At 47.0% G+C, this 21,531-nt stretch overlaps 1 protein-coding gene across 5 annotated transcripts in view; it reads right to left on the minus strand.

Annotated features, from left to right (window-relative positions):
* LOC136588078 (oocyte zinc finger protein XlCOF6-like) overlaps nucleotides 1–21,531 on the minus strand; it is a 43,516-nt gene that overhangs the window by 11,922 nt on the left and 10,063 nt on the right. For 3 of the 5 annotated variants that reach the window (XM_066587012.1, XM_066587011.1, XM_066587010.1), the window contains exon 2: nucleotides 4,774–4,908. In XM_066587012.1, coding sequence (XP_066443109.1) covers nucleotides 4,774–4,851 — 78 coding nt within the window. In that variant the 5' untranslated portion in view covers nucleotides 4,852–4,908. Of the gene's footprint in view, nucleotides 1–2,914; nucleotides 2,984–4,773; nucleotides 4,909–21,531 lie in introns of those variants that run through there. The other 2 variants (XM_066587014.1, XM_066587015.1) reach the window with 2 other exon arrangements.

A 21,531-nucleotide genomic window follows, 5' to 3' on the forward strand; every position in this document is an offset into this window, starting at 1 on the left:
GAATAGCTGATCAGCAGGGGTCCCAGGCAGCAGCCCCCTGCTGATGGACTATTGCTGGTGTTAGGATCCAGCACAGGGCAGCCCTCCACAGGTGGGGGTTGATTGAGCTAGCTGGGTGTGGATTTCTCCAGCCAACCAGTCCCCCAGGTTTGAGACCCCTGTGTGTTGGTTGCCTGTGACTCCGGAGGCCCCTCTTTAAAGGGGGCTGGCTGGCTGGAGAAATCCACACCCAGCTAGCTCAATCAACCCCCACCTGTGGGGGGGCTGTGGTACGCTGGAACCTAAGGCTGGCCTATTCTGCACACAGGCCATCAATAGTTTACAACTGCACAACCCGTTTAACCTTGAACTCCTGAGCTTCCAACTGTATCTCTAGGAATACTCAGTGGCTTTGTTATCTTTTTGTATCCGTCTCCTTGGTTTCACAAAGCATTAATCTCTTCTCCTAACGTTTTGGACCCCTCTCTTGACTGAGCATATTTCTAACACGCAATCAAACATCACAGTTAAATCCCCAGCCAGTCCAGGGATTGGATGTGTTTTATCTCAAACACGCCTGATACAATTAATGATGTCCTTCCTTATATGCACCAGGTGTGCTTGAGATAACACCTGATCCACACATGTGTGCTGTTAGGAGGGATTTCATTCAGGGAGCTGCGCTAGTCATTACAAGTGGAATTATGTGTTACATTTGGTTAACCCACCCATTATATTATTTGTGTTCAGCCATTTAAATTGTTGTTTCGTTTTTTTTTTTTAAACTACTGAAAGTTTGTAAATTTAGCAAATATTCCCAATTTGCAATTGGGGGGGGGGGGGGGGACATTTTGATTGCAAATGTATTAGTATTCCATATGCCAAAATGAATGGTGTGGAGCATTAAAGTAGGAAAGTTTCCAGCAAGTGCATGAATCTTGTTTTAGGGAGATGCCTAATCGCTAGAAGCACCTTGGGGCATTATTTTCCCACTTTACATACATGCAGTTTGGGGTGACGATTATTGTGGCAATAGGATTTATTTAAACATTTTGCGCCACTTGTCTTCTGAAACCTCTACTTGTCACTGTATATAACACTGCAGTCTAAGGGCTTATTCAGACGACCGTATATCGGCTGGGTATTCACGCTGGAAGATATACGGCGTCACTCTCTGCAGGGGGAGAAGGCTGCAAGAGCCGGGAGCAGTACACTGAGCTTCCGCCCCCTCTCCAGCCCTCGGCACTATTTGCAATGAGAGGAGGCGGAGCTAAGTTACGGGCATTAGCTCCACCCCCTCCCATTGCAAATAGTGCCGAGGAGCGGAGAGGGGGCAGGAGCTCAGTGCACTGCTCCCGTCTCTTTTAGCCTCCTCCCCCTGCAGAGAGGGCCGCTGTATATCGGCCGGCGTGAATATGTGGTTGATAAACGGTCGTCTGAAAAAGCCCTAAAGGCCCATTTACATGACTGTGCAGGTGCTAAGGTCGTCAGCGCTTGTGCAGAGCGTTTAAACTGACAGTTTACTGGCTTCTCGTTTGCTTCTCGCTCAGCGCTTCCACCTCCTGCGGGAAACACTGAGCGGGGAGCATTGTCACGGAGCAAGAAGCCAGCGAGCCCACAAGGTTTTTTGGCAAGTGAGCGATTTTTTTTTCCCGCATTCACACTGAAAAGAGCTATTTATACGGGACGATTATCACACAAAATTCATTCAACAAACAAAAATGTGCAATAATCATTACATCTAAATGCAGATACACTGTTTACTAGTCGTTTACTTCTCGTTATCACTCCCTTTAAACCGGCATAAAAGTCATGGCTGGATCACTGCGTGTAAACGCTATCCGCGCAGTGTGTTACGTAGACTGTAAAGCGAAGAGCGAGAAGTCAGTGGTGATCTATCTAAATGCTCTGCAGCAGCCCTAACAAGCTTGGTGGTGCCATCAGCGCTCCTGCAGTTGTTTAGCCAACAGTCGTCCGGTGTACACCCAGCAGAAGGCGGCTTTCACACATGACTTTGTTGCGGTTTTTAATTGCAGTTCTTTCACTATTAAAAAAACGTATTTGAAAAACATAGACTGATAGAATCGCAGAGTTGGAGGGACGAGCCGCGTGTATTGTGAAGATCCGCATGCAGCTTTAGAATGTAGTTTCTAATAGAAGAACCGCAATTAAAAAATGCAACAAGAACACGGTGTGTGTACATAGCCTAAAAGGTGGCTTTATACCGGAGGACTGCAGGCCGCTCATCCCAAGACTTACTGTTCCTGGGATCACACAGGCGGGAGAGTCGCTCCGTGAATGGAGGTGGAGTGCGGGAGGCCATCCTCCAAAGATGAAGGACGGACTTGTTACACTTATTGCAGGATAGCAATGGCACCCAGTTAGGTAGCGGTTTTCTTACTAAGCAGTTAGGCAATCATAGTATATTGAACCCAGTAATGTCTCAGAGACACAAACACATCGCTGAGTAACGGAGAAGAACAGAGGAAACTGGAAGAAATGAAAGTGGTCAAGTGTGTCCTCAGCCGGGGAGCTGCAGAGTTTAGTTTCCAGCTGAGACCTCCAGACATGACGGAGCTGTTCTCTGTGCCAGCGTGATTATATTTGTGCCTCTGGATGCCGGGAGCACTATATATATATATATATATATATATATATATATATATATATTAGCATGTACAACAACACCTGCTCCCTCACAAATTAAATATCCCAATGTGGTATCACCTTGTCTCCAATACTGGATCCAATTGCACAAAATGGGGGTTTGAATCTAATTAACAGGAAGTTGGTGAATGCTGTGGAACTTTACACGGCTGTACACCAAAGGTCCACAAGGGGGTGCCACCCCAAAACTGCTGTAGCAATCTAGAAAGTGCATATTTATTGAGTTTGATGAGACAAGGATGTCGTGAGATATTTGTGAATACCATACCGGAGTCTCAGAGTCTGCCCTGGTCTTACTGTACTTCCGATGAGAGCCATGACCCCACAACACAGCCGTGATGCAACAACGACATTAGAAAGGATCCGAGACCAGCTTTGTCAACATTGTGATGGAGGACATCAGGAAAGGATGGAAGAAATGCAGAGATGAGGTGGCTACAGAATGAAGATGGACAAGTACAGGAGAAGCAACCAAAGTGGGATCAGCTGGAGGACAAGACTGTGATAGGACAGCAGAGTAGTGGGAGAGGTGCACAGAAGTAGTCCTTGCAGAGGGACGAGTCTGATCTGGCAGATACTGATGGTGAGTGGTTGCATGTTCAGGGTAGCTGGGCTGATGGTAATAGGTTATACAGTAGGTACTGAAACAGAATTAAAAATTATGATGGTAAAAAGAAGGAGGGGCAAATAATTTCAGAAGTACTACAAATCCAATTACTTAGTAGAAAGAGTAAGTGAAGGCAGTCGGGGCCAGGACACTTATGGGTGGTCGATGTCCCTAACCATGCTGTTCGGCTGGCACATAATTTTTTTTAATGGCAAGTGAGATGGGAAGTGAAATGGCAATCAAGGCATGGAAACAGAGCTTGTTAAGGGAGAAACTGGAGAAGAAAGTGAGGCTTGGAAGAATGGATCACTTTCACTGAGCACTAATAGAAGGCTTGATAATCTCACTATTGAGGTTGGTGCCCATAAAGTGATGCTGGTAAGTATCTGTCATAACCAAGAGACACATCCATAAACAGTGCTCAAGGAGTTGACGGACGTGCATTACTCTGGCAACGTTTGCAAGCATGGATGACAATAGATACAGGCAGAATGTTTGGTGCTTACAGGATTCAAGCCTGGAAGTAGTGGATGGGCCAAGATACGTCTACAGAAAGAACGTTCACAAGCCAGCTAGACATTAAAAGGACTGTCCAGAGGGGAAGGCATACATTTGTTGGACAGTAATTGTATGGTACGGTAGTCACAAACATTGGTTAGTATGAGCAACAACTACCTGTCGGGGGTCAACTGGGTATGACTGAGCCTAAAAAGTAGGCTTAGAGGACTGATTGCATACATGGTCAAATATTAGTCTTATTCTTCATAGGCTTGCAGTAGAAGATCGTTGGATGGTTGGAAGAATTAGAGAACTGGTAAATGGTGGGACAACGTAGGGCAGTTAGGCGAGTCCTACTTTCTGGGATTGCAGCACTTCACACAGATGGAGTCAGTAGCTATGGGTCACAGCAGAATAACCACAAGCTGCATGGCAGCATTTCTCCTCTACGGGAGACAGAAGTTAGACTGCTGGTCGCCGGTTTGGGAAGACTCAGATAATCATAAAGGCTAGTCAGGGTGGACCGGTGGTTGATTGGGTAGCAGTGGAGGTGTGCAGGTATGGTTGGTTTCTAGTCAGTGGGATTGACACAAACTAGACGGCTAGTCAATGGTTCATATAGAATTAGATAACCATGAAGGCTGGCAAGGATGAACCAGCTGTTGCTCTGGACTAGTGGAGCTAGCTACCTCCTAGTCCCTAGTTGGTAGCTGACTAGGGGCCGGTATGCCCAGACTCATCGTGTGAGGTGCTGCAATCGGTTGGATGAACCCAACTGTGCTGTATGGTGTTGTAAATAAAGAGAGGCTTATGCCATACACTCCTGCTGTAATACTGTTTGGATTGGCTATTTGTTAGATGAGTGGGGGTTTAATATGTGTGGTCTTTAACCAATAGGAAAGAATTGAGTTACTGCGTCAAACTGGCTGTGGAGCAGTAAAGGTGTAGAAGGTTGCATTTACACAGGCGATTTTCCCGCGATCCTTGGACCGATACTGAACCGAATTCTCAGACTCTCTCACCTCTCCGGTTAGCAGGTAGAGTATCTCTAAAGTGAAGTTCAATATCCTCTCAGTCATGGGTTTCTTGTTTTCGTCCATCTTTGGTGGGTCAGGAGGGACTCATGTTGCTGTAAAGGAGATCTTAACTTCAGGAATCTGCAAGGGAAGAAGGAGCAAGAGTTGAAGTTGCCTTCACTTGTCAAGAGTTGTAATCACTGAGGTTGCTGCTGCAGATACCCCCAGAATAAGACGCGGTCACTGCTCAGTAGCTGAAGGTGGGCTTAACTTAAAGTCTAGGAGCTTGTCTTCAGCTAGCACAAGTACATATGCTTGAAAAAGGGGGCAACAATAGACCCCCAAAATGAATTGTTTGGTTTGTCCTAGTATGTTGCCAATATATACTTCCTGCTATTCATAGGATGCCTGAAGACTCCTGATGCAGTCTTACCTGATTAGGGCTGACCTGGATTTGGGGGGAGTGCTGGGATTGGCAGGGACCCCCCCTATAGAAGTGCTAATTGGATATGTGAAACATAGATAAGGGTTTAGATGACCTCTTGTATATGTTTGTAAATGGACAATCCAAAAGGATGCATGGAGAAACGTGAAGCCCTGCACTTCGCTAGTATTGATAACAGTGGGTATTGTTAGCGGTAAGTGGATACCTACAGCGCAATCTTTGCCAATATAGGGCCCAAATTCCTGAGCGCTGGTGATTTTTTTACATTGGCATAACAAAGGTTGGAATCTCCCAGCAGCCCCGATGGATGTCCTACTGCGACAGGAAGCTCAGACATTACAGGATTTTAGGGGTTGAGGCGAGCGCTCCTCATAGGGTGGTCTCCTAAACAGCTGGCGAGTGTACCCCATAGGTGGGGAGTTTTTTTCGATCACATAGGCCCCAGTGCACGGTTTGACATTTTTTTATTTAAAAAAGTTTTTAGAAAAGTGCAGTTAAATTTTAAATAACACTAAGAAGAAAATATAGTATATCTCAGTGACTGAGAGCTAACACAGACATACACACATGCACAGAGAGACCACCTATATGTACTGGTAAATGCTACTGCAATCATATGTTATGCAGGAATATGCAAAGAAGGGAGACAGAACAATACCTCTGCAGCGCCACCTATTGGATGGCAGCATTCCTGCAAGCCAATGTTAGACTCTTTATACAAGCCTTGTAACAATGACAGGGGAATGAAAACCAAGCCAGATCCATCCACCGACTGCTGTTTTTGGGGGATTCTGGCTCGGCTTTCAATTCCCAGTCATTGTTAGGCCTCCGGGGTGAGCCTATCTGCCAGATAACTAAGGGTTTTGTTACACCATTAGAGAAAGTTAAACCAGGCCTCTTCTCATTGCTCAGAAAGAGGGAGATGCTTTGGATATTCAAAATAAAAACACTGGTTCCCCATGGTTTGAATGAGGTCTTAGAAAAAAAACTTTTGAGTGCAGAAACATCTTATATCCTATTTATTTACATGTGTTGCTTTTTTTCTTTTCTTGGCCCTCTGTTTTATATGAACTCTTCGTTATGACCTCCGTGCACCGATTCTTCCCCTGCTCCCTCCTGCCCTTTCACCTGCTGTTCGCCGTCTAGCATGATCCCAGCCCTTTGTACCTATACTAGATCACATTTTGATTGTGTATATGTATTAATAGATCTTCTATAGATTTACAGATTTTGTACCTGATATCTTATACAATATTTATGCACTGGATTTTTATCGAATAATGAATTTTATATTGCTAATGTAATCTATTGGGAACAGACGGTGAACAAGTGTTTCCATCTTTTGCCTAAAACTTTGAATGTTCTTCTATACATTTCTTATTTGGGCATTTTATTTAAAGGGGTTGTCCTGCGCCGAAACGTTTTTGTTTTTTTTTCAACAGCCCCCCCGTTCGGCGCGAGACAAACCCGATGCACTGGTTAAAAAAGAAAACCGGACAGTGCTTACCTGAATCCCCGCGCTCCGGTGACTTCTTACTTACCTGGTGAAGATGGCCGCCGGGATCTTCTCCCTCGGTGAACCGCAGGTCTTCTGTGCGGTCCATTGCCGATTCCAGCCTCCTGATTGGCTGGAATCGGCACGTGACGGGGCGGAGCTACACGGAGCCGCTCTCCGGCACGAGCGGCCCCATTCAGAAAAGAAGAAGACCAGACTGCGCAAGCGCGTCTAATCCGGCGATTAGACGCTGAAAATTAGACGGCACCATGGAGACGAGGACGCCAGCAACGGAGCAGGTAAGTGAATAACTTCTGTATGGCTCATAATTAATGCACAATGTACATTACAAAGTGCATTAATATGGCCATACAGAAGTGTATAGACCCACATGCTTTCGCGGGACAACCCCTTTAACATAAGATCCCGTTGTACCTCCTTCTTGGTAGATTACCTTATGACCCCTCTGTTCTCCTATCCCTTTGACACATGCACTGAGCATCATGTGGAACCCGTGACATGATCGCCGCGATGACGTGGCATCAGAACACACTTGGCTCAGCCTGCTACAATGGCACTGGAGGATGCTAACCATGGAAATGTTATGTATTTTTTATTATATATTTCTGTGGTGTTTGTTATTATTGGCTTGAGGAAGGTGCCTTTTGAGCACAGAAACGCGTTGCCATTTGTCGTCCGTTTTCATTCATTGGAATAAAGGTCCTGCTTTTTCATCCGTGCTGGGATTATTCTGGATGTGGATGTTCATTCATGACATAGGAGTCGACACTTCTAGGAGGGGCTTCTGCTGGTCATACCCCCCTCCTCCTGAGTAAGTGCTGTTTTTTAAAGTTAATCCTTGGATAAATACATCTGGCTACTGCTGTACAATCCAGGAGCGCAGAATTTTTTTTACTGACAACACGAGATGCAGGGAATAAAACGAACCCCCAGCTACATATTGCATGCCTAACACAGGAGGAAGTGCAGAGACGGTTAAAGAGGATTAAAATCGATAAATCGCCGGGCCCAGATGGAATACACCCAAGGGTTCTAAGGGAACTAAGAGACGTGATAGCTAGACCGCTATTTCTTATATTTATGGACACTATAGAGACTGGGGTTGTACGACTGGATTGGCACATTGCCAATGTGGTTTCAATATACAAAAAGGGGTCTAAAAGTGAGCCTGGTAACTACAGGCCGGTAAGTCTCACTTCAATAGGAAAAATATTCGAAGGGTTTCCGAGAGACGCCATCCTGGAAAACCTCAAGGAGAATAACAGTAAAACCCCTCACCAGCATGGGTTCATGAGGGGTCGATCGTGTCAGACCACCTTGATCAGCTTCTACGATGAAGTAAGTTTTAGGCTGGACCTGGGAGAGTCTATTGATCTCGTATATCTGGACTTCTCTAAAGCATTTGACACCGTGCCACATAATAGGCTGATATACAAAATGAGGCAGCTCGGACAGGGTGAAAACGTGTGTATCTGGGTAAGGAACTGGGTCAGAGATAGAAAGCAGAGGATGGTAATAAATGGTGCATACTCTGATTGGGCCACCGGTGCTAGTGGGGGCCACAGGGTTTAGTATTAGGCCCCATTCTGTTCAACATATTTATCAATGACCTGATAGAGGGACTGCACAGTAAAATATCAATATTTGCAGATGACAAAATTATACAGTATAATTAATACAACGGAGAACAATGTACGGCTACAAACGGACCGAGATAAGCCGGGGGCTTGGGGGGAATAATGGCAAATGAAGTTTAATGTGGATAAATGTAAGGTTCTGCACATGGGCAGGAGAAACAGATGTCACCAATATACACTAAATGGGGTACTGCTGGGGAAAAGTGATATGGAAAGAGACCTGGGTGTACTAGTGGACTGTAGACTAAACTGGAGTAACCAATGCCAGTCAGCTGCTGCAAAAGCTAATAGAGTCTTGGGGTGCATTAAAAGAGGTATAGGGGCGAAGGACAAGAACATTATCCTCCTACTATATAAGGCACTTGTCAGGCCTCACGTGGAATACTGTGTACAGTTCTGGACACAGGTACTCAGGAAAGATGTCACAGTGCTGGAGGGGGTTCAAAGAAGAGCGACTAAACTAATACATGGAATGGGAGGACTGGAATACCCAGAGAGGCACCAAAACTGGGATTATTCACCCCGGAAAAAAGACGGCTAAGGGGCGATCAAATAACTATGTATAAATACATGAGGGGACAATACAAGGATCTCTCCATGATCTGTTTATACCCAGGACTGCGATGGTAACAAGAGGGTATCCGCTACGTCTAGAAGAAAGCAGGTTTCATCATCAACACAGAAAGGGGTTCTTTACTGTAAGAGCAGTGAGACTGTGGAACTCTCTGCCTGAGGGCGTGGTGATGGCAAAATCCATACAGGAGTTTAAGAGGGGACGAGTCGTCTTTCTCGAGCGGAAGGATATTACAGGATATAGACATTAGCTGACCAGCGGGTTTGTAGTTTCGGATTTTATATTTAGGTAGGAACTATAAGTGGTTGACCCAGGGATTATTCTGACTGTCATTATGGAGTCGGGAAGGAATTTTCCCCCAAATGGGCTAATTGGCTTCTGCCTTTTGGGTTTTTTGCCTTCCTCTGCATCAACTAGGGGTTAAAACAGGCTGAAATAGATGGACATTGTCTTCATTCAGCCTAACATACTATGTTACTATGTTATGTGTGCAATCCCCCCTGCTCCCTGCGATCATATGTGTCAGTGCTACATCCTAGATGGTCATCCTCTCACTATGCTACGGCTTCTGCTAGCCCTGTTGTTGGGCACCATGTGAGTTATACTAGTGGGGAGAAAACGGATTCGCTGCAATGACCAGGCTGCAACCCCCCCCCCCCCCCCCCCCTGCAGCAGTCATCCTCCCAGGGTGACCACTTCTGGTACCACTTTACAATAGTTGTACGGTAGGTACTGAAGAAAACAGCTTGCATCTTGTCCCTCATAAGCCTTTGGGAGAGAAGCCAGAGAGTTGCAAGTCACCGACTAATTATGCCTGCATGTTCAGCTGGACACTACGGTTGGCATCAATATCATCAACACCATCATTGCTTTATATATATAGGGAATCTGACAAATGCTGCCAACTTGTCCCAGGTTCAACCAGGGTAAATGTATCAGCCTCTCGCTGGAGATGCCACGCTCCGCTCAGAGTCCACAACAGAGTGCTGCTTCTCTCAAATCATTTTTTTTTGCATAGTAAACTTGCTTTTTTTCACTTGTCTGCATGCTTTAATTCAGGTGTGGATGCCCATGCTTTCCTGGGGGTGGCTTGAATTGCAGATCCTGCAAATCAAATCCGCCCATGAACATATGCAATTAGCAGGGGGCACAAAAAGAGGGCGTCAGTAGCCAAGAAGGTACAAAAAACACTCATTGCCAAAAACATCAAGCACCCAGAAGGAGTTGTCGGAATTATATAAAACTTTATAAGGCAGTAATACAGAGGATATAAGCAGTCCACACACCCCTGTGCAGAGCCAAGTTGTTGTAAAGATATCCAACAACGACAAATTATTTCAGATTTCCACCTTTTAATGTGACTCTTATCTGTACAATATCATTGAAAAACAGACTGAAATCTTTTACGATGGAAATTAACAAAAAAAACCTAAAATAATGTGATTGCATAAATCTGCACACCCTAAAACTAATACTTTGTCGATGTACCCTTTGGCTTTATGACAGCATTCAGTGTTTTGGGGTCGGTGTCTATCAGCCTGGCAAATCTTGACTTGGAAATCTTCGCCCACTCTTCCTTGCAAAAGCGTTCCAAATCTGTCAGATTGCATCTTGTGTGCAGCGCCCTCCTTAGGTCACCCACAGATCTTCTATGGGGTTCAGGTCTGCGCCATTGTAAAACTGGCTTCACCAGAAGATCATTCTCTTGATGATTTGGATGGCTGCCTTGGGTCATTGTTGTGCTGAAAGGTGAAATTCCTCTTCATCTTTTCAGCAGAGACCTGAAGGTTTTGGGTCAACATGGACCGATACTTGGAACTGTGCATACTTCCCTCCAACTTGACTAAAGCCCCAGTCCCAGCAGCAGAACAGCCACCCACATAATACTGCCCCTACCATCGTCACTGCGGGTCTGGTGGTCTTCTGGTGATGGTAGTGTTGACTTTTACATTATGTTAGGCTGAAAATCCCAATGTACATCCAGTTCAGCCTATTACCCCCCCCCCCCCCCCCAATGTTGATCCAGAGGAGGGCAAAAAAAACCCAATGAGATAGAATTTAAGGGGAAACAAAAATTCCTTCCCGACTCCAATCTAGCACTCGGCATAATCCCTAAATCCCCGACCCTTCTGAGTAATCAGTGATATAACATGTAATATTGTAACACTCAAGAAAGACGTCCAGAACCTCTTATGTCATATCACCATCACCATGTCCAGAGGATAGAGTTCCATAGTCTCACTGCTTTTACAGTAAAGAATACCCTTCTATGTTGTGTAGAAACCTTCTTTCCTCTAGATGTAGAAAGCGCCCCCTTGTTACAGTCCTGGGTATAATAGATGATGAGAGAGATCTCTGTCCTTTTTTAGTACCAGTGCTCACATACATTTTGAAATTATTGACAAAAAGTTCCCCTGTGGTCATATCATTAATAATGCGTTCTCCCACAGACTTCTGGCAGATGTGATGGAGGCGTTTTGGTAAAATGTAGCTGGGATTGAATGCTCTTATTAGAAAACGCTTCTGCTAAGCTCCCTTCCTCTTCAGCCCAGACATGTGAAGAATACAGAAGATGGTTGTCACATGATTGCAAAACAAGTACTTGCCAAATCCTTCTGCAGCTCCTTTAATGCTGGCCTCTTGGCAGCCGCCAGAACCAATGTTCTTCTATTTTTTTCATCCATGTTTGAGGGCCGTCCAGTTCTTAGTCATGTCTCTGTCGAGCTATTAATCCCTGTCTTGCTGACTGTCTTCCCTGTGATTCATGGTATATTTAATGCCTTGGAAATGTCTTGGTCCCCTTCTTGCTGACGTTCTTCATTGTGCTCCATGATATATGTAATGTCTTGGAGATGTCTTGGCCCCCTTCTTGCTGAAGTTCTTCACTGTGCCCCATGGTATATGTAATGCCACAGAGATGTCTTAGAACCCTTCTTGCTAAAGTTCTTCACTGTGCCCCATGGTATATGTAATGTCTTGGAGATGTCTTGGTCCCCTTCTTGCTGAAGTTCTTCACTGTGCCCCATGGTATATGTAATGCTTTGGAGATATCTTGGCCCCCTTCTTGCTGATGTTCTTCACTGTGCCCCATGGTATATGTAATGCCTTGGAGATATCTTGGCCCCCTTCTTGCTGATGTTCTTCACTGTGCCCCATGGTATATGTAATGCCTTGGAGATATCTTGGCCACCTTCTTGCTGACGTTCTTTACTGTGCCCCATTATATATGTAATGCCTTGGAGATGTCTTGACCCCCTTCTTGCTGAAGTTCTTCACTGTGCCCCTTGGTATTTGTAATGTCTTGGTCCCCTTCTTGCTGAAGTTCTTCACTGTGCCCCATAGTACATGTAATGCTTTGGAGATATCTTGGCCCCCTTCTTGCTGATGTTCTTCACTGTGCCCCATGGTATATGTAATGCCTTGGAGATATCTTGGCCACCTTCTTGATGACGTTCTTTACTGTGCCCCATGGTATATGTAATGCCTTGGAGATGTCTTGGCCCCTTCTTGCTGAAGTTCTTCACTGTCCCCCATGGTATATGCAATGCCTCGGAGATGTCTTGGCCCCCTTCTTGCTGACGTTCATCACTGTGCCCCATGGTATATGTAATGCCTTGGAGATGTGTTGGCCCTCTTCTTGCTGAAGTTCTTCACTGTGCCCCATGGTATATGTAATGCCACGGAGATGTCTTAGAACCCTTCTTGCTAAAGTTCTTCACTGTGCCCCATGGTATATGTAATGTCTTGGAGATGTCTTGGTCCCCTTCTTGCTGAAGTTCTTCACTGTGCCCCATGGTATATGTAATGCTTTGGAGATATCTTGGCCCCCTTCTTGCTGATGTTCTTCACTGTGCCCCATGGTATATGTAATGCCTTGGAGATATCTTGGCCCCCTTCTTGCTGATGTTCTTCACTGTGCCCCATGGTATATGTAATGCCTTGGAGATATCTTGGCCACCTTCTTGCTGACGTTTTTTACTGTGCCCCATTATATATGTAATGCCTTGGAGATGTCTTGACCCCCTTCTTGCTGAAGTTCTTCACTGTGCCCCATGGTATATGTAATGTCTTGGAGATGTCTTGGTCCCCTTCTTGCTGAAGTTCTTCACTGTGCCCCATAGTATATGTAATGCTTTGGAGATATCTTGGCCCCCTTCTTGCTGATGTTCTTCACTGTGCCCCATGGTATATGTAATGCCTTGGAGATATCTTGGCCACCTTCTTGATGACGTTCTTTACTGTGCCCCATGGTATATGTAATGCCTTGGAGATGTCTTGGCCCCTTCTTGCTGAAGTTCTTCACTGTGCCCCATGGTATATGTAATGCCTTGGTGATGTCTTGGCCCCCTTCTTGCTGACGTTCTTCACTGTCACCCATGGTATATGCAATGCCTCGGAGATGTCTTGGCCCCCTTCTTGCTGACGTTCATCACTGTGCCCCATGGTATATGTAATGCCTTGGAGATGTCTTGGCCCCCTTTTTGCTGACAACCTCACTCTGCCCCATGGTATATGTAATGCCTTGGAGATGTCTTGGCCCCCTTGTTGCTGACTCTCTTCACTGTGCCCCATGGTATATGTAATGCCTTGGAGATGTGTTAGCCCCCTTCTTGCTGAATTTCTTCACTGTGCCCCATGGTATATGTAATGCCTTGGATGTGTCTTGGCCCCCTTCTTGCTGACGTTCATCACTGTGCCCCATGGTATATGTAATGTCTCGGGGATGTCTTGGCCCCCTTCTTGCTGACATCATCACTGTGCCCCATGGTATATGTAATGCCTTGGAGATATCTTGGCCCCCTTGTTGCTGACGTTCTTCACTATGCCCCATGGTATATGTAATGCCTTGGAGATGTCTTGGCCCCCTTGCTGCTGATGTTCTTCACTGTGCCTCATGGTATATGTAATGCCTTGGAGATGTCTTGGTCCCATTCCTGCTGACGTTCTTCACTGTGGACCATGGTATATGTAATGCCTTGGAGATGGCTTGGCCCCCTTCTTGTTGACATCCTCACTGTGCCCCATGGTATATGTAATGCCTTGGAGATGTCTTGGCTCCCTTCTCCTGACTGATATCTTCCAACAATCAGACCCCTTTGATAGGCTGTAAGATCTTTACCGACCAACTAAGAAAATGTCAGAAAAATCCTCCTAGAAGAGCCGAGCTTAATGGGGGAACCCAGAATCCCTGTAAATAATGGCAGCGGGGTGCTGACTGCTATCTATCAGGAGGTTACATGTGATTGTCTAATTCTGAATACAACCACGTCCCTGAATATAAGAGGGTGTGAACACTTATCAAACACATTATTGCTGTTTTATTCTTCCACCCTAAAAGATTTCAATTTGTTTTTCAATGGAATATAATTTATTGCAGCAAACTGAACACTTCAAAAGGAGGCTCTAGTACCCCATTGTACTGCAGGCAGGGAGGCTCTAGTACCCCATTGTACTGCAGGCAGGGAGGCTCTAGTACCCCATTGTACTGCAGGCAGGGAGGCTCTAGTACCCCATTGTACTGCAGGCAGGGAGGCTCTAGTACCCCATTGTACTGCAGGCAGAGAGGCTCTAGTACCCCATTGTACTGCAGGCAGGGAGGCTCTAGTACCCTGCTGTACTGCAGGCAGGGAGGCTCTAGTACCCCATTGTACTGCAGGCAGGGAGGCTCTAGTACCCCATTGTACTGCAGGCAGGGAGGCTCTAGTACCCCATTGTACTGCAGGCAGGGAGGCTCTAGTACCCCATTGTACTGCAGGCAGGGAGGCTCTAGTACCCCATTGTACTGCAGGCAGAGAGGCTCTAGTACCCCATTGTACTGCAGGCAGAGAGGCTCTAATACCCCATTGTACTGCAGGCAGGGAGGCTCTAGTACCCCATTGTACTGCAGGCAGGGAGGCTCTAGTACCCCATTGTACTGCAGGCAGAGAGGCTCTAGTACCCCATTGTACTGCAGGCAGAGAGGCTCTAGTACCCCATTGTACTGCAGGCAGAGAGGCTCTAATACCCCATTGTACTGCAGGCAGGGAGGCTCTAGTACCCCATTGTACTGCAGGCAGGGAGGCTCTAGTACCCCATTGTACTGCAGGCAGGGAGGCTCTAGTACCCCATTGTACTGCAGGCAGGGAGGCTCTAGTACCCCATTGTACTGCAGGCAGGGAGGCTCTAGTACCTCATTGTACTGCACGCAGGGAGGCTCTAGTACCCCATTGTACTGCAGGCATGGAGGCTCTAGTACCCTGTTGTACCCCCTCTAGCTTGGATAGAAGATGTGATACGGGGGGCATGGAGGCTCTAGTGCCCTGTTGTACTGCCTCTAGCTTGGATACAAGATGTGATACAGGGGGCATGGAGCTCTAGTATCCTGTTGTACTGCCTCTAGCTTGGATACAAGATGTGATATGGGTGGGCATGGAGGCTCTAGTACTCTGTTGTACCACCTCTAGCTTGCATACAAGCTGTGATACAGACAGGCATGAAGGCTCCAGTACCCCATTGTACTGCCTCTAGCTTGGATACAAGATGTGATAGGGACGGGCATGGAGGTTCTAGCACCCTGTTGTACTGGCTGTAGCTTGGATACAAGATGTGATACGGGCAGGCATGGAGCTCTACTAACTTGTTGTACCACCTCTAGCTTGGATACAAGATGTAATATGGGTGGGTATGGAGGCTCTAGTACCCTGTTGTACTACCTCTAGCTTGGATACAAGATGTAATACAGGTGAATATGGAGGCTTTAGTACCCTGTTGTACCGCCTCTTGCTTGGATAAAAGATGTGATACAGGCGGGCATGGAGGTATACGGGTTCTCTATGGTATTCTGCAGCATATCAGTCCACATTTGATGTAACTGAACCTCTAGATTGTGCAAAATCTTGGGCTGTGGAAGTTGGCGTCCCAGATGGTCCCATACATGTTATATTGGCAAAACTCTGACGACCAGCCATGGAGGTGTGACAATGCTGTGAGGGTTTCCTGTGACACCATTGTGTGTGCGGCTTCTCCTATTTTAGCAGACACCGCCTTGCCTAAAGTCCTGTTATTGCAGGTCCAGCAGAGAACATCACTGTCCGTACACTACGTGTTAGACGGACCGCTCTGCAGCAGCGAGGGAGCATGTCCAGAGCCCCGGCAGCTCCCCCGTAAGTCAGCCATGTTTTACCAGTCTGAGTAAAAGAAATGAAAAAGGAGGGTGGAGCAAGACCCAGTGAGGGGGTAGAATATTTATGGAGTACAAAGTGTTTCCAATGATGAAGTATTTTGAATGGTGGAGGTGCTGCCAACCAGATGACACTCCACCAGTGTGGGCGTAAGTGTAGCGAAAAGGATGTGAAAAGAACTGGTATGGAGGCGCAACACTCTAAGCTACTAGAAGATGTAGATCAAAGTCCAATGTGTGATGGTGAAAGCACTTCTTTTTTATTATTATTTCAGAAATTAAAAACCAGCAATGGAATACGCGTTTCGGGGAAGAACCCCTTCGTCAGTTCGGCTGGATAGGACAACAGGATGCCTAGGGGTGACACGATTCCAAAGATGTATAGGATGTGTCGGAGGTCCTGTGTGCAGGAGGACAGGGGAGAAAAAAGTGCTTTAACCTTTTTCTCCCCTGTCCTCCTGCACACAGGACCTCCGACACATCCTATACATCTTTGGAATCGTGTCACCCCTAGGCATCCTGTTGTCCTATCCAGCCGAACTGACGAAGGGGTTCTTCCCCGAAACGCGTATTCCATTGCTGGTTTTTAATTTCTGAAAAAATAATTAAAAAGAAGTGCTTTCACCATCACACATTGGACTTTGATCTACATCTTCTAGTAGCTTAGAGTGTTGCGCCTCCATACCAGTTCTTTTCACATCCTTTTCGATGTTTTACCAGTCGGCTGGATTCCGGCACGCATCGAGAAGCTGAAGGATTACCCTTCAATGTAAATGCTGCTCCGACTGAACGACCAATGTAGTTTGGTTTTGGTCGTTGTTCCGTTCCTGCATGCATAAAACTTACGGTGATCGGCCGAGTAAACAGGCAGTCGCTCCCTTATAAAGGACTGCCTTCTGTGTATCTAGTGTGTCCTGGTTGTGTTTTCTGTGTACCTACTGTAAGAGTGTGTGTCTGTGGGTCTAAGTCACATGTGCAAACACAAGGCCCGCTGCCTCATATTATGTGGCCCGCGGCGTGCAGACGCCGCTCACCACTAAGCGATTACCAGCTGGGGTGCTGCAGCTCCCCGCTGGCATATTAACATTTTCCACAACACTTCTGCCCTATTCAGCAGTTCCAGCAACCTGATTGGTTGTTTGGTGAATCAGCCAACCCAAACAACCAATCAGGTTGCTGGAACTGCTGAATAGGGCAGAAGTGATGTGGAAAATGTTAATATGCCAGCGGAGGGGGAGCAGGGCAGACAGCAAGGAGGATGTAGGTTAGGGGGATTAATGGTGTCTACTGAGGGGGTAAGAGGGGTTAATGGTGTCTGCTGGGGGGGGTTAATGGTGTCTGCTGGGGGGGTTAATGGTGTCTGCTGGGGGGGTTAATGGTGTCTGCTGGGGGGGGGGTTAATGGTGTCTGCTGGGGGGGGGGTTAATGGTGTCTGCTGGGGGGGGGGTTAATGGTGTCTGCTGGGGGGGGGGTTAATGGTGTCTGCTGGGGGGGGGTTAATGGTGTCTGCTGGGGGGGGGGTTAATGGTGTCTGCTGGGGGGGGGTTAATGGTGTCTGCTGGGGGGGGGGTTAATGGTGTCTGCTGGGGGGGGGGTTAATGGTGTCTGCTGGGGGGGGTTAATGGTGTCTGCTGGGGGGGGTTAATGGTGGCTGCTGGGGGGGGTTAATGGTGGCTGCTGGGGGGGGGGGGGTTAGTGGTGGCTGCTGGGGGGGGTTAATGGTGGCTGCTGGGGGGGGGTTAATGGTGGCTGCTGGGGGGGGGGTTAATGGTGGCTTCTGGGGCCACTGTGAGGGTCAGTATTAGGGCTTGTTTACACGGGCATAATCGTATTTCGGTCGCACAAATACGCTGTGTATTTGCGCAATCAAAAAAATCGCTAATGCCTGCATATTTGGGTACGCGAAAAAGATCGCAGATGGGACCACTGAAATGGTGCGCAAATATGCAGTGAATACACAGGTTTCCTGCACATTCACCCTGTATTTGCGCGGCCCATTCACTTCAGTGGCCTATTGGGGTTCGTCGTATGCAACAATATAGGTCCTGCTGTGTGACAATATCCATCATGTGAATGAACTCAGTGAAATCAATGGCTTCTATTCAATGCATATTATGTACGCAAATACGCTTGTGTGAACGAGCCCTTACTATACTGTCTTACAATCGGCCCTTTGAAGGTCACCAGAGGGTGCGCAGAGGGGGCACCGTGTGAGCGGTTGCGCATGAGCGTCAGTGTGTGAGCGGTTGCGCATGAGCGTCAGTGTGTGAGTGGTCTTTGCAGGAGGCAGCAGGTGAGTGGCAGCGAGTGAGCGGTTGTGTGTGAGCGTCAGTGTGTGAGCGGTTGCGCAGAGGGGGCAGCGTGTGAGCGGTTGCGTGTGAGCGTCAGTGTGTGAGCGGTTGCGCAGAAGCGACAGCGTGTGAGCGGAGTGTGAACAAGTCTATCTTCACTACTTCCACAAGTAAATTGTAGATCCCCATTAGGATGAGCTCCATGCCTGGCAATGTCATCCAGTGTGCTACTTGTGCAATGTATGCGGTCCTTGATCAGCCGATCGAGGGTGCAGACTGTTGTGCAAGATGCATGCACATCGCACATTTAGAAGCCCAAATCCTGGATCTAAATGGGCAACTGGCAACACTGAGAGCCATTGACATCATGGAAAGGAGTTTGGTGCTCACTGAGCAGACACTCGCTGGGGTAGAGGCGGGGGCGGATGGTAGTACGGAAGAGCAGGGGGAGCAGGCAGTCAGCTGGGTGTCAGATAGAAGGAGCGGTAGAGGGAAGAGAACCAGGGAGGCTAGTCCTGAACTGGCACAACCCAACAAGTTTGCAAGATTGGCAGATGAGGGGGATGCCATTACAGAGCCAGCACCGCTGCAGCACGACATGCCCTCTGAACGCCAGGGGGATGACTGCTCCAGTGAGACGGGGACGGGGAGTGCAGGGCAGGCTAGACAGGTCCGAGTGGTGGGGGACTCAATTATTAGGGGGACAGACAGGGCAATCTGCCATAAAGACCGGGATTGTCGAACGGTGTGTTGTCTTCCTGGCGCTCGAGTTTGACACATCGCGGATCGGATTGACAGATTACTGGGAGGGGCTGGTGAGGATCCAGCGGTCATGGTGCACGTTGGCACCAATGAACAAATTAGAGGTCACTGGAGGGCCCTCAAAAATGATTTCAGGGACTTAGGGGCCAAGCTTAGGGCGAGGACCTCCAGGGTGGTTTTCTCGGAAATACTACCTGCACCTAAAGCCACACTAGAAAGGCAGCAGGATCTTAGGGAGGTAAACAAGTGGCTCTGGAGTTGGTGTAAGAAGGAGGGATTTGGGTTCCTAGAGAACTGGGCTGACTTTGCTGTCGGCTACAGGCTCTACCGTAGGGACGGGCTGCATCTTAATGGGGAGGGTGCAGCTGTGCTGGGGGAGAAGATGGCTAGAAGGCTGGAGGAGTGTTTAAACTAGGGACTGGGGGAGGGCAAAATGATAAATAGTGGGGTAGCCAGTGTAACTAGCGACCTGGGTCAAAGAAATGGGAATGGGGGTCGAGCGGGGGGGGGGGGGGTTAGTACAGTTAGAAATGTGAGGTCAGCCAACAGTACGAATAGCAAAAAAACAAATTTAAAAAAACTAAAATAACGATATCAATTGTATGACCACGAATGCACGAAGTCTGATGATGGAGGGAAGGCAAATCTATTAAATAGTTTCTTTTCAAGCGTATTCACAAACAAAAAGGAAATGCCACACAAGATACATGGGAATAAAATAAACCCCTCGCAAAATATGTCATACCTAACGTAGGAGGAAGTGCGGAACAGGTTAAAGAAGATTAAAATCGATAAATCGCCAGGCCCAGATGGATTACACCCAAGGATACTAAGGGAACTAAGTGATGAAATAGCTAGGCCGCTATACCTAATATTTCTAGACACTATCAAGACCGGTGTTGTACCATTGGATTGGCGCATTGCCAACGTGGTTCCAATTTATAAAAAGGGGACCAAAAGTGAGCCTGGTAACTACAGGCCGGTAAGTCTCACCTCAGTAACGGGAAAAATTTTCGAGGGGATTCTGAGAGACGCCATCGATGAGCACCTCAAGGAGAACAAGGGAATAACTCCTTACCAGCATGGATTCATGAAGGGTCGCTCATGTCAGACAAATCTGATCAGTTTCTACAATGAAGTAAGCTCTAAGCTGGACCTGGGAGAGTCTATTGATCTCGTATATCTGGACTTCTCTAAAGCGTTTGACACCGTGCCACACAATAGGCTAATATACAAAATGAGACAGCTCGGATTGGGTGAAAACATGTGTAATTGGGTTAAAAATTGGCTCAATGATAGAAAGCAGAGGGTGGTAATAAATGGTTCATACTGTGATTGGGCCACAGTCACTAGTGGGGTGCCACAAGGTTCAGTATTAGGCCCCACTCTGTTCAATATATTTATCAACGACCTGATAGAGGGGCTGCACAGTAAAATATCAATATTTGCAGATGACCCAAAATTATACAATATAATTAATGCAACGGAGGACAATGTGCGGCTACAAACGGACCTGGACAAGCTGGGGGCTTGGGCAGAAAAATGGCAAATGAAGTTCAATGTTGATAAATGTAAGGTTATGTACATGGGCAGGAGAAACGGATGTTACCAATATACACTAAATGGGGTACTGCTAGGGAAAAGTGATATGGAAAAAGACCTGGGGGTACTAGTGGACTATAGACTAAACTGGAGTAACCAATGCCAGTCAGCTGCTGCAAAGGCAAATAAAGTCTTGGGGTGCATTAAAAGAGGTATAGGGGCGAGGGACGAGAACATTATCCTTCCATTATATAAGGCACTTGTCAGGCCTCACATGGAATACTGCGAACAGTTCTGGTCACCGGTGCTCAGGAAAGATGTTACGGTATTGGAGGGGGTTCAAAGAAGGGCAACTAAACGAATACATGGAATGACAGGATTGGAATACGCAGAGAGGCTATCAAAATTGGGATAAGGTTAAGAGGCGACCAAATAACCATGTATAAGTACATGAGGGGGCAACACATGGATCTCTCCGTGATCTGTTTATACCCAGGACTGCAACGGTAACAAGAGGGCATCCGCTACAATTAGAGGAAAGCAGGTTTCATCATCAACATAGAAAGGGGTTCTTTACTGTAAGAGCAGTGAGACTGTGGAACTCTCTACCGGAGGAAGTGGTGATGGCAAAATCCATAGAGGAGTTTAAAAGGGGACTTGATGTCTTTCTGGAGAGGAAGGATATTATTGGTTATAAATCTTAGGTTATTTGTTAATCCAGGTATACAGGCAGGTAGGAACTATTAGGGGTTGATCCAGGGAACAGTCTGATTGCCATTAGGGAGTCGGGAAGGAATTTTTTCCCCAAAAGGGCTAATTGGCTTCTGCTCTTGGAGTT

The sequence above is a fragment of the Eleutherodactylus coqui genome, chromosome 13, assembly GCF_035609145.1.
Source record: "Eleutherodactylus coqui strain aEleCoq1 chromosome 13, aEleCoq1.hap1, whole genome shotgun sequence".
Lineage (NCBI taxonomy): Eukaryota > Metazoa > Chordata > Amphibia > Anura > Eleutherodactylidae > Eleutherodactylus > Eleutherodactylus coqui.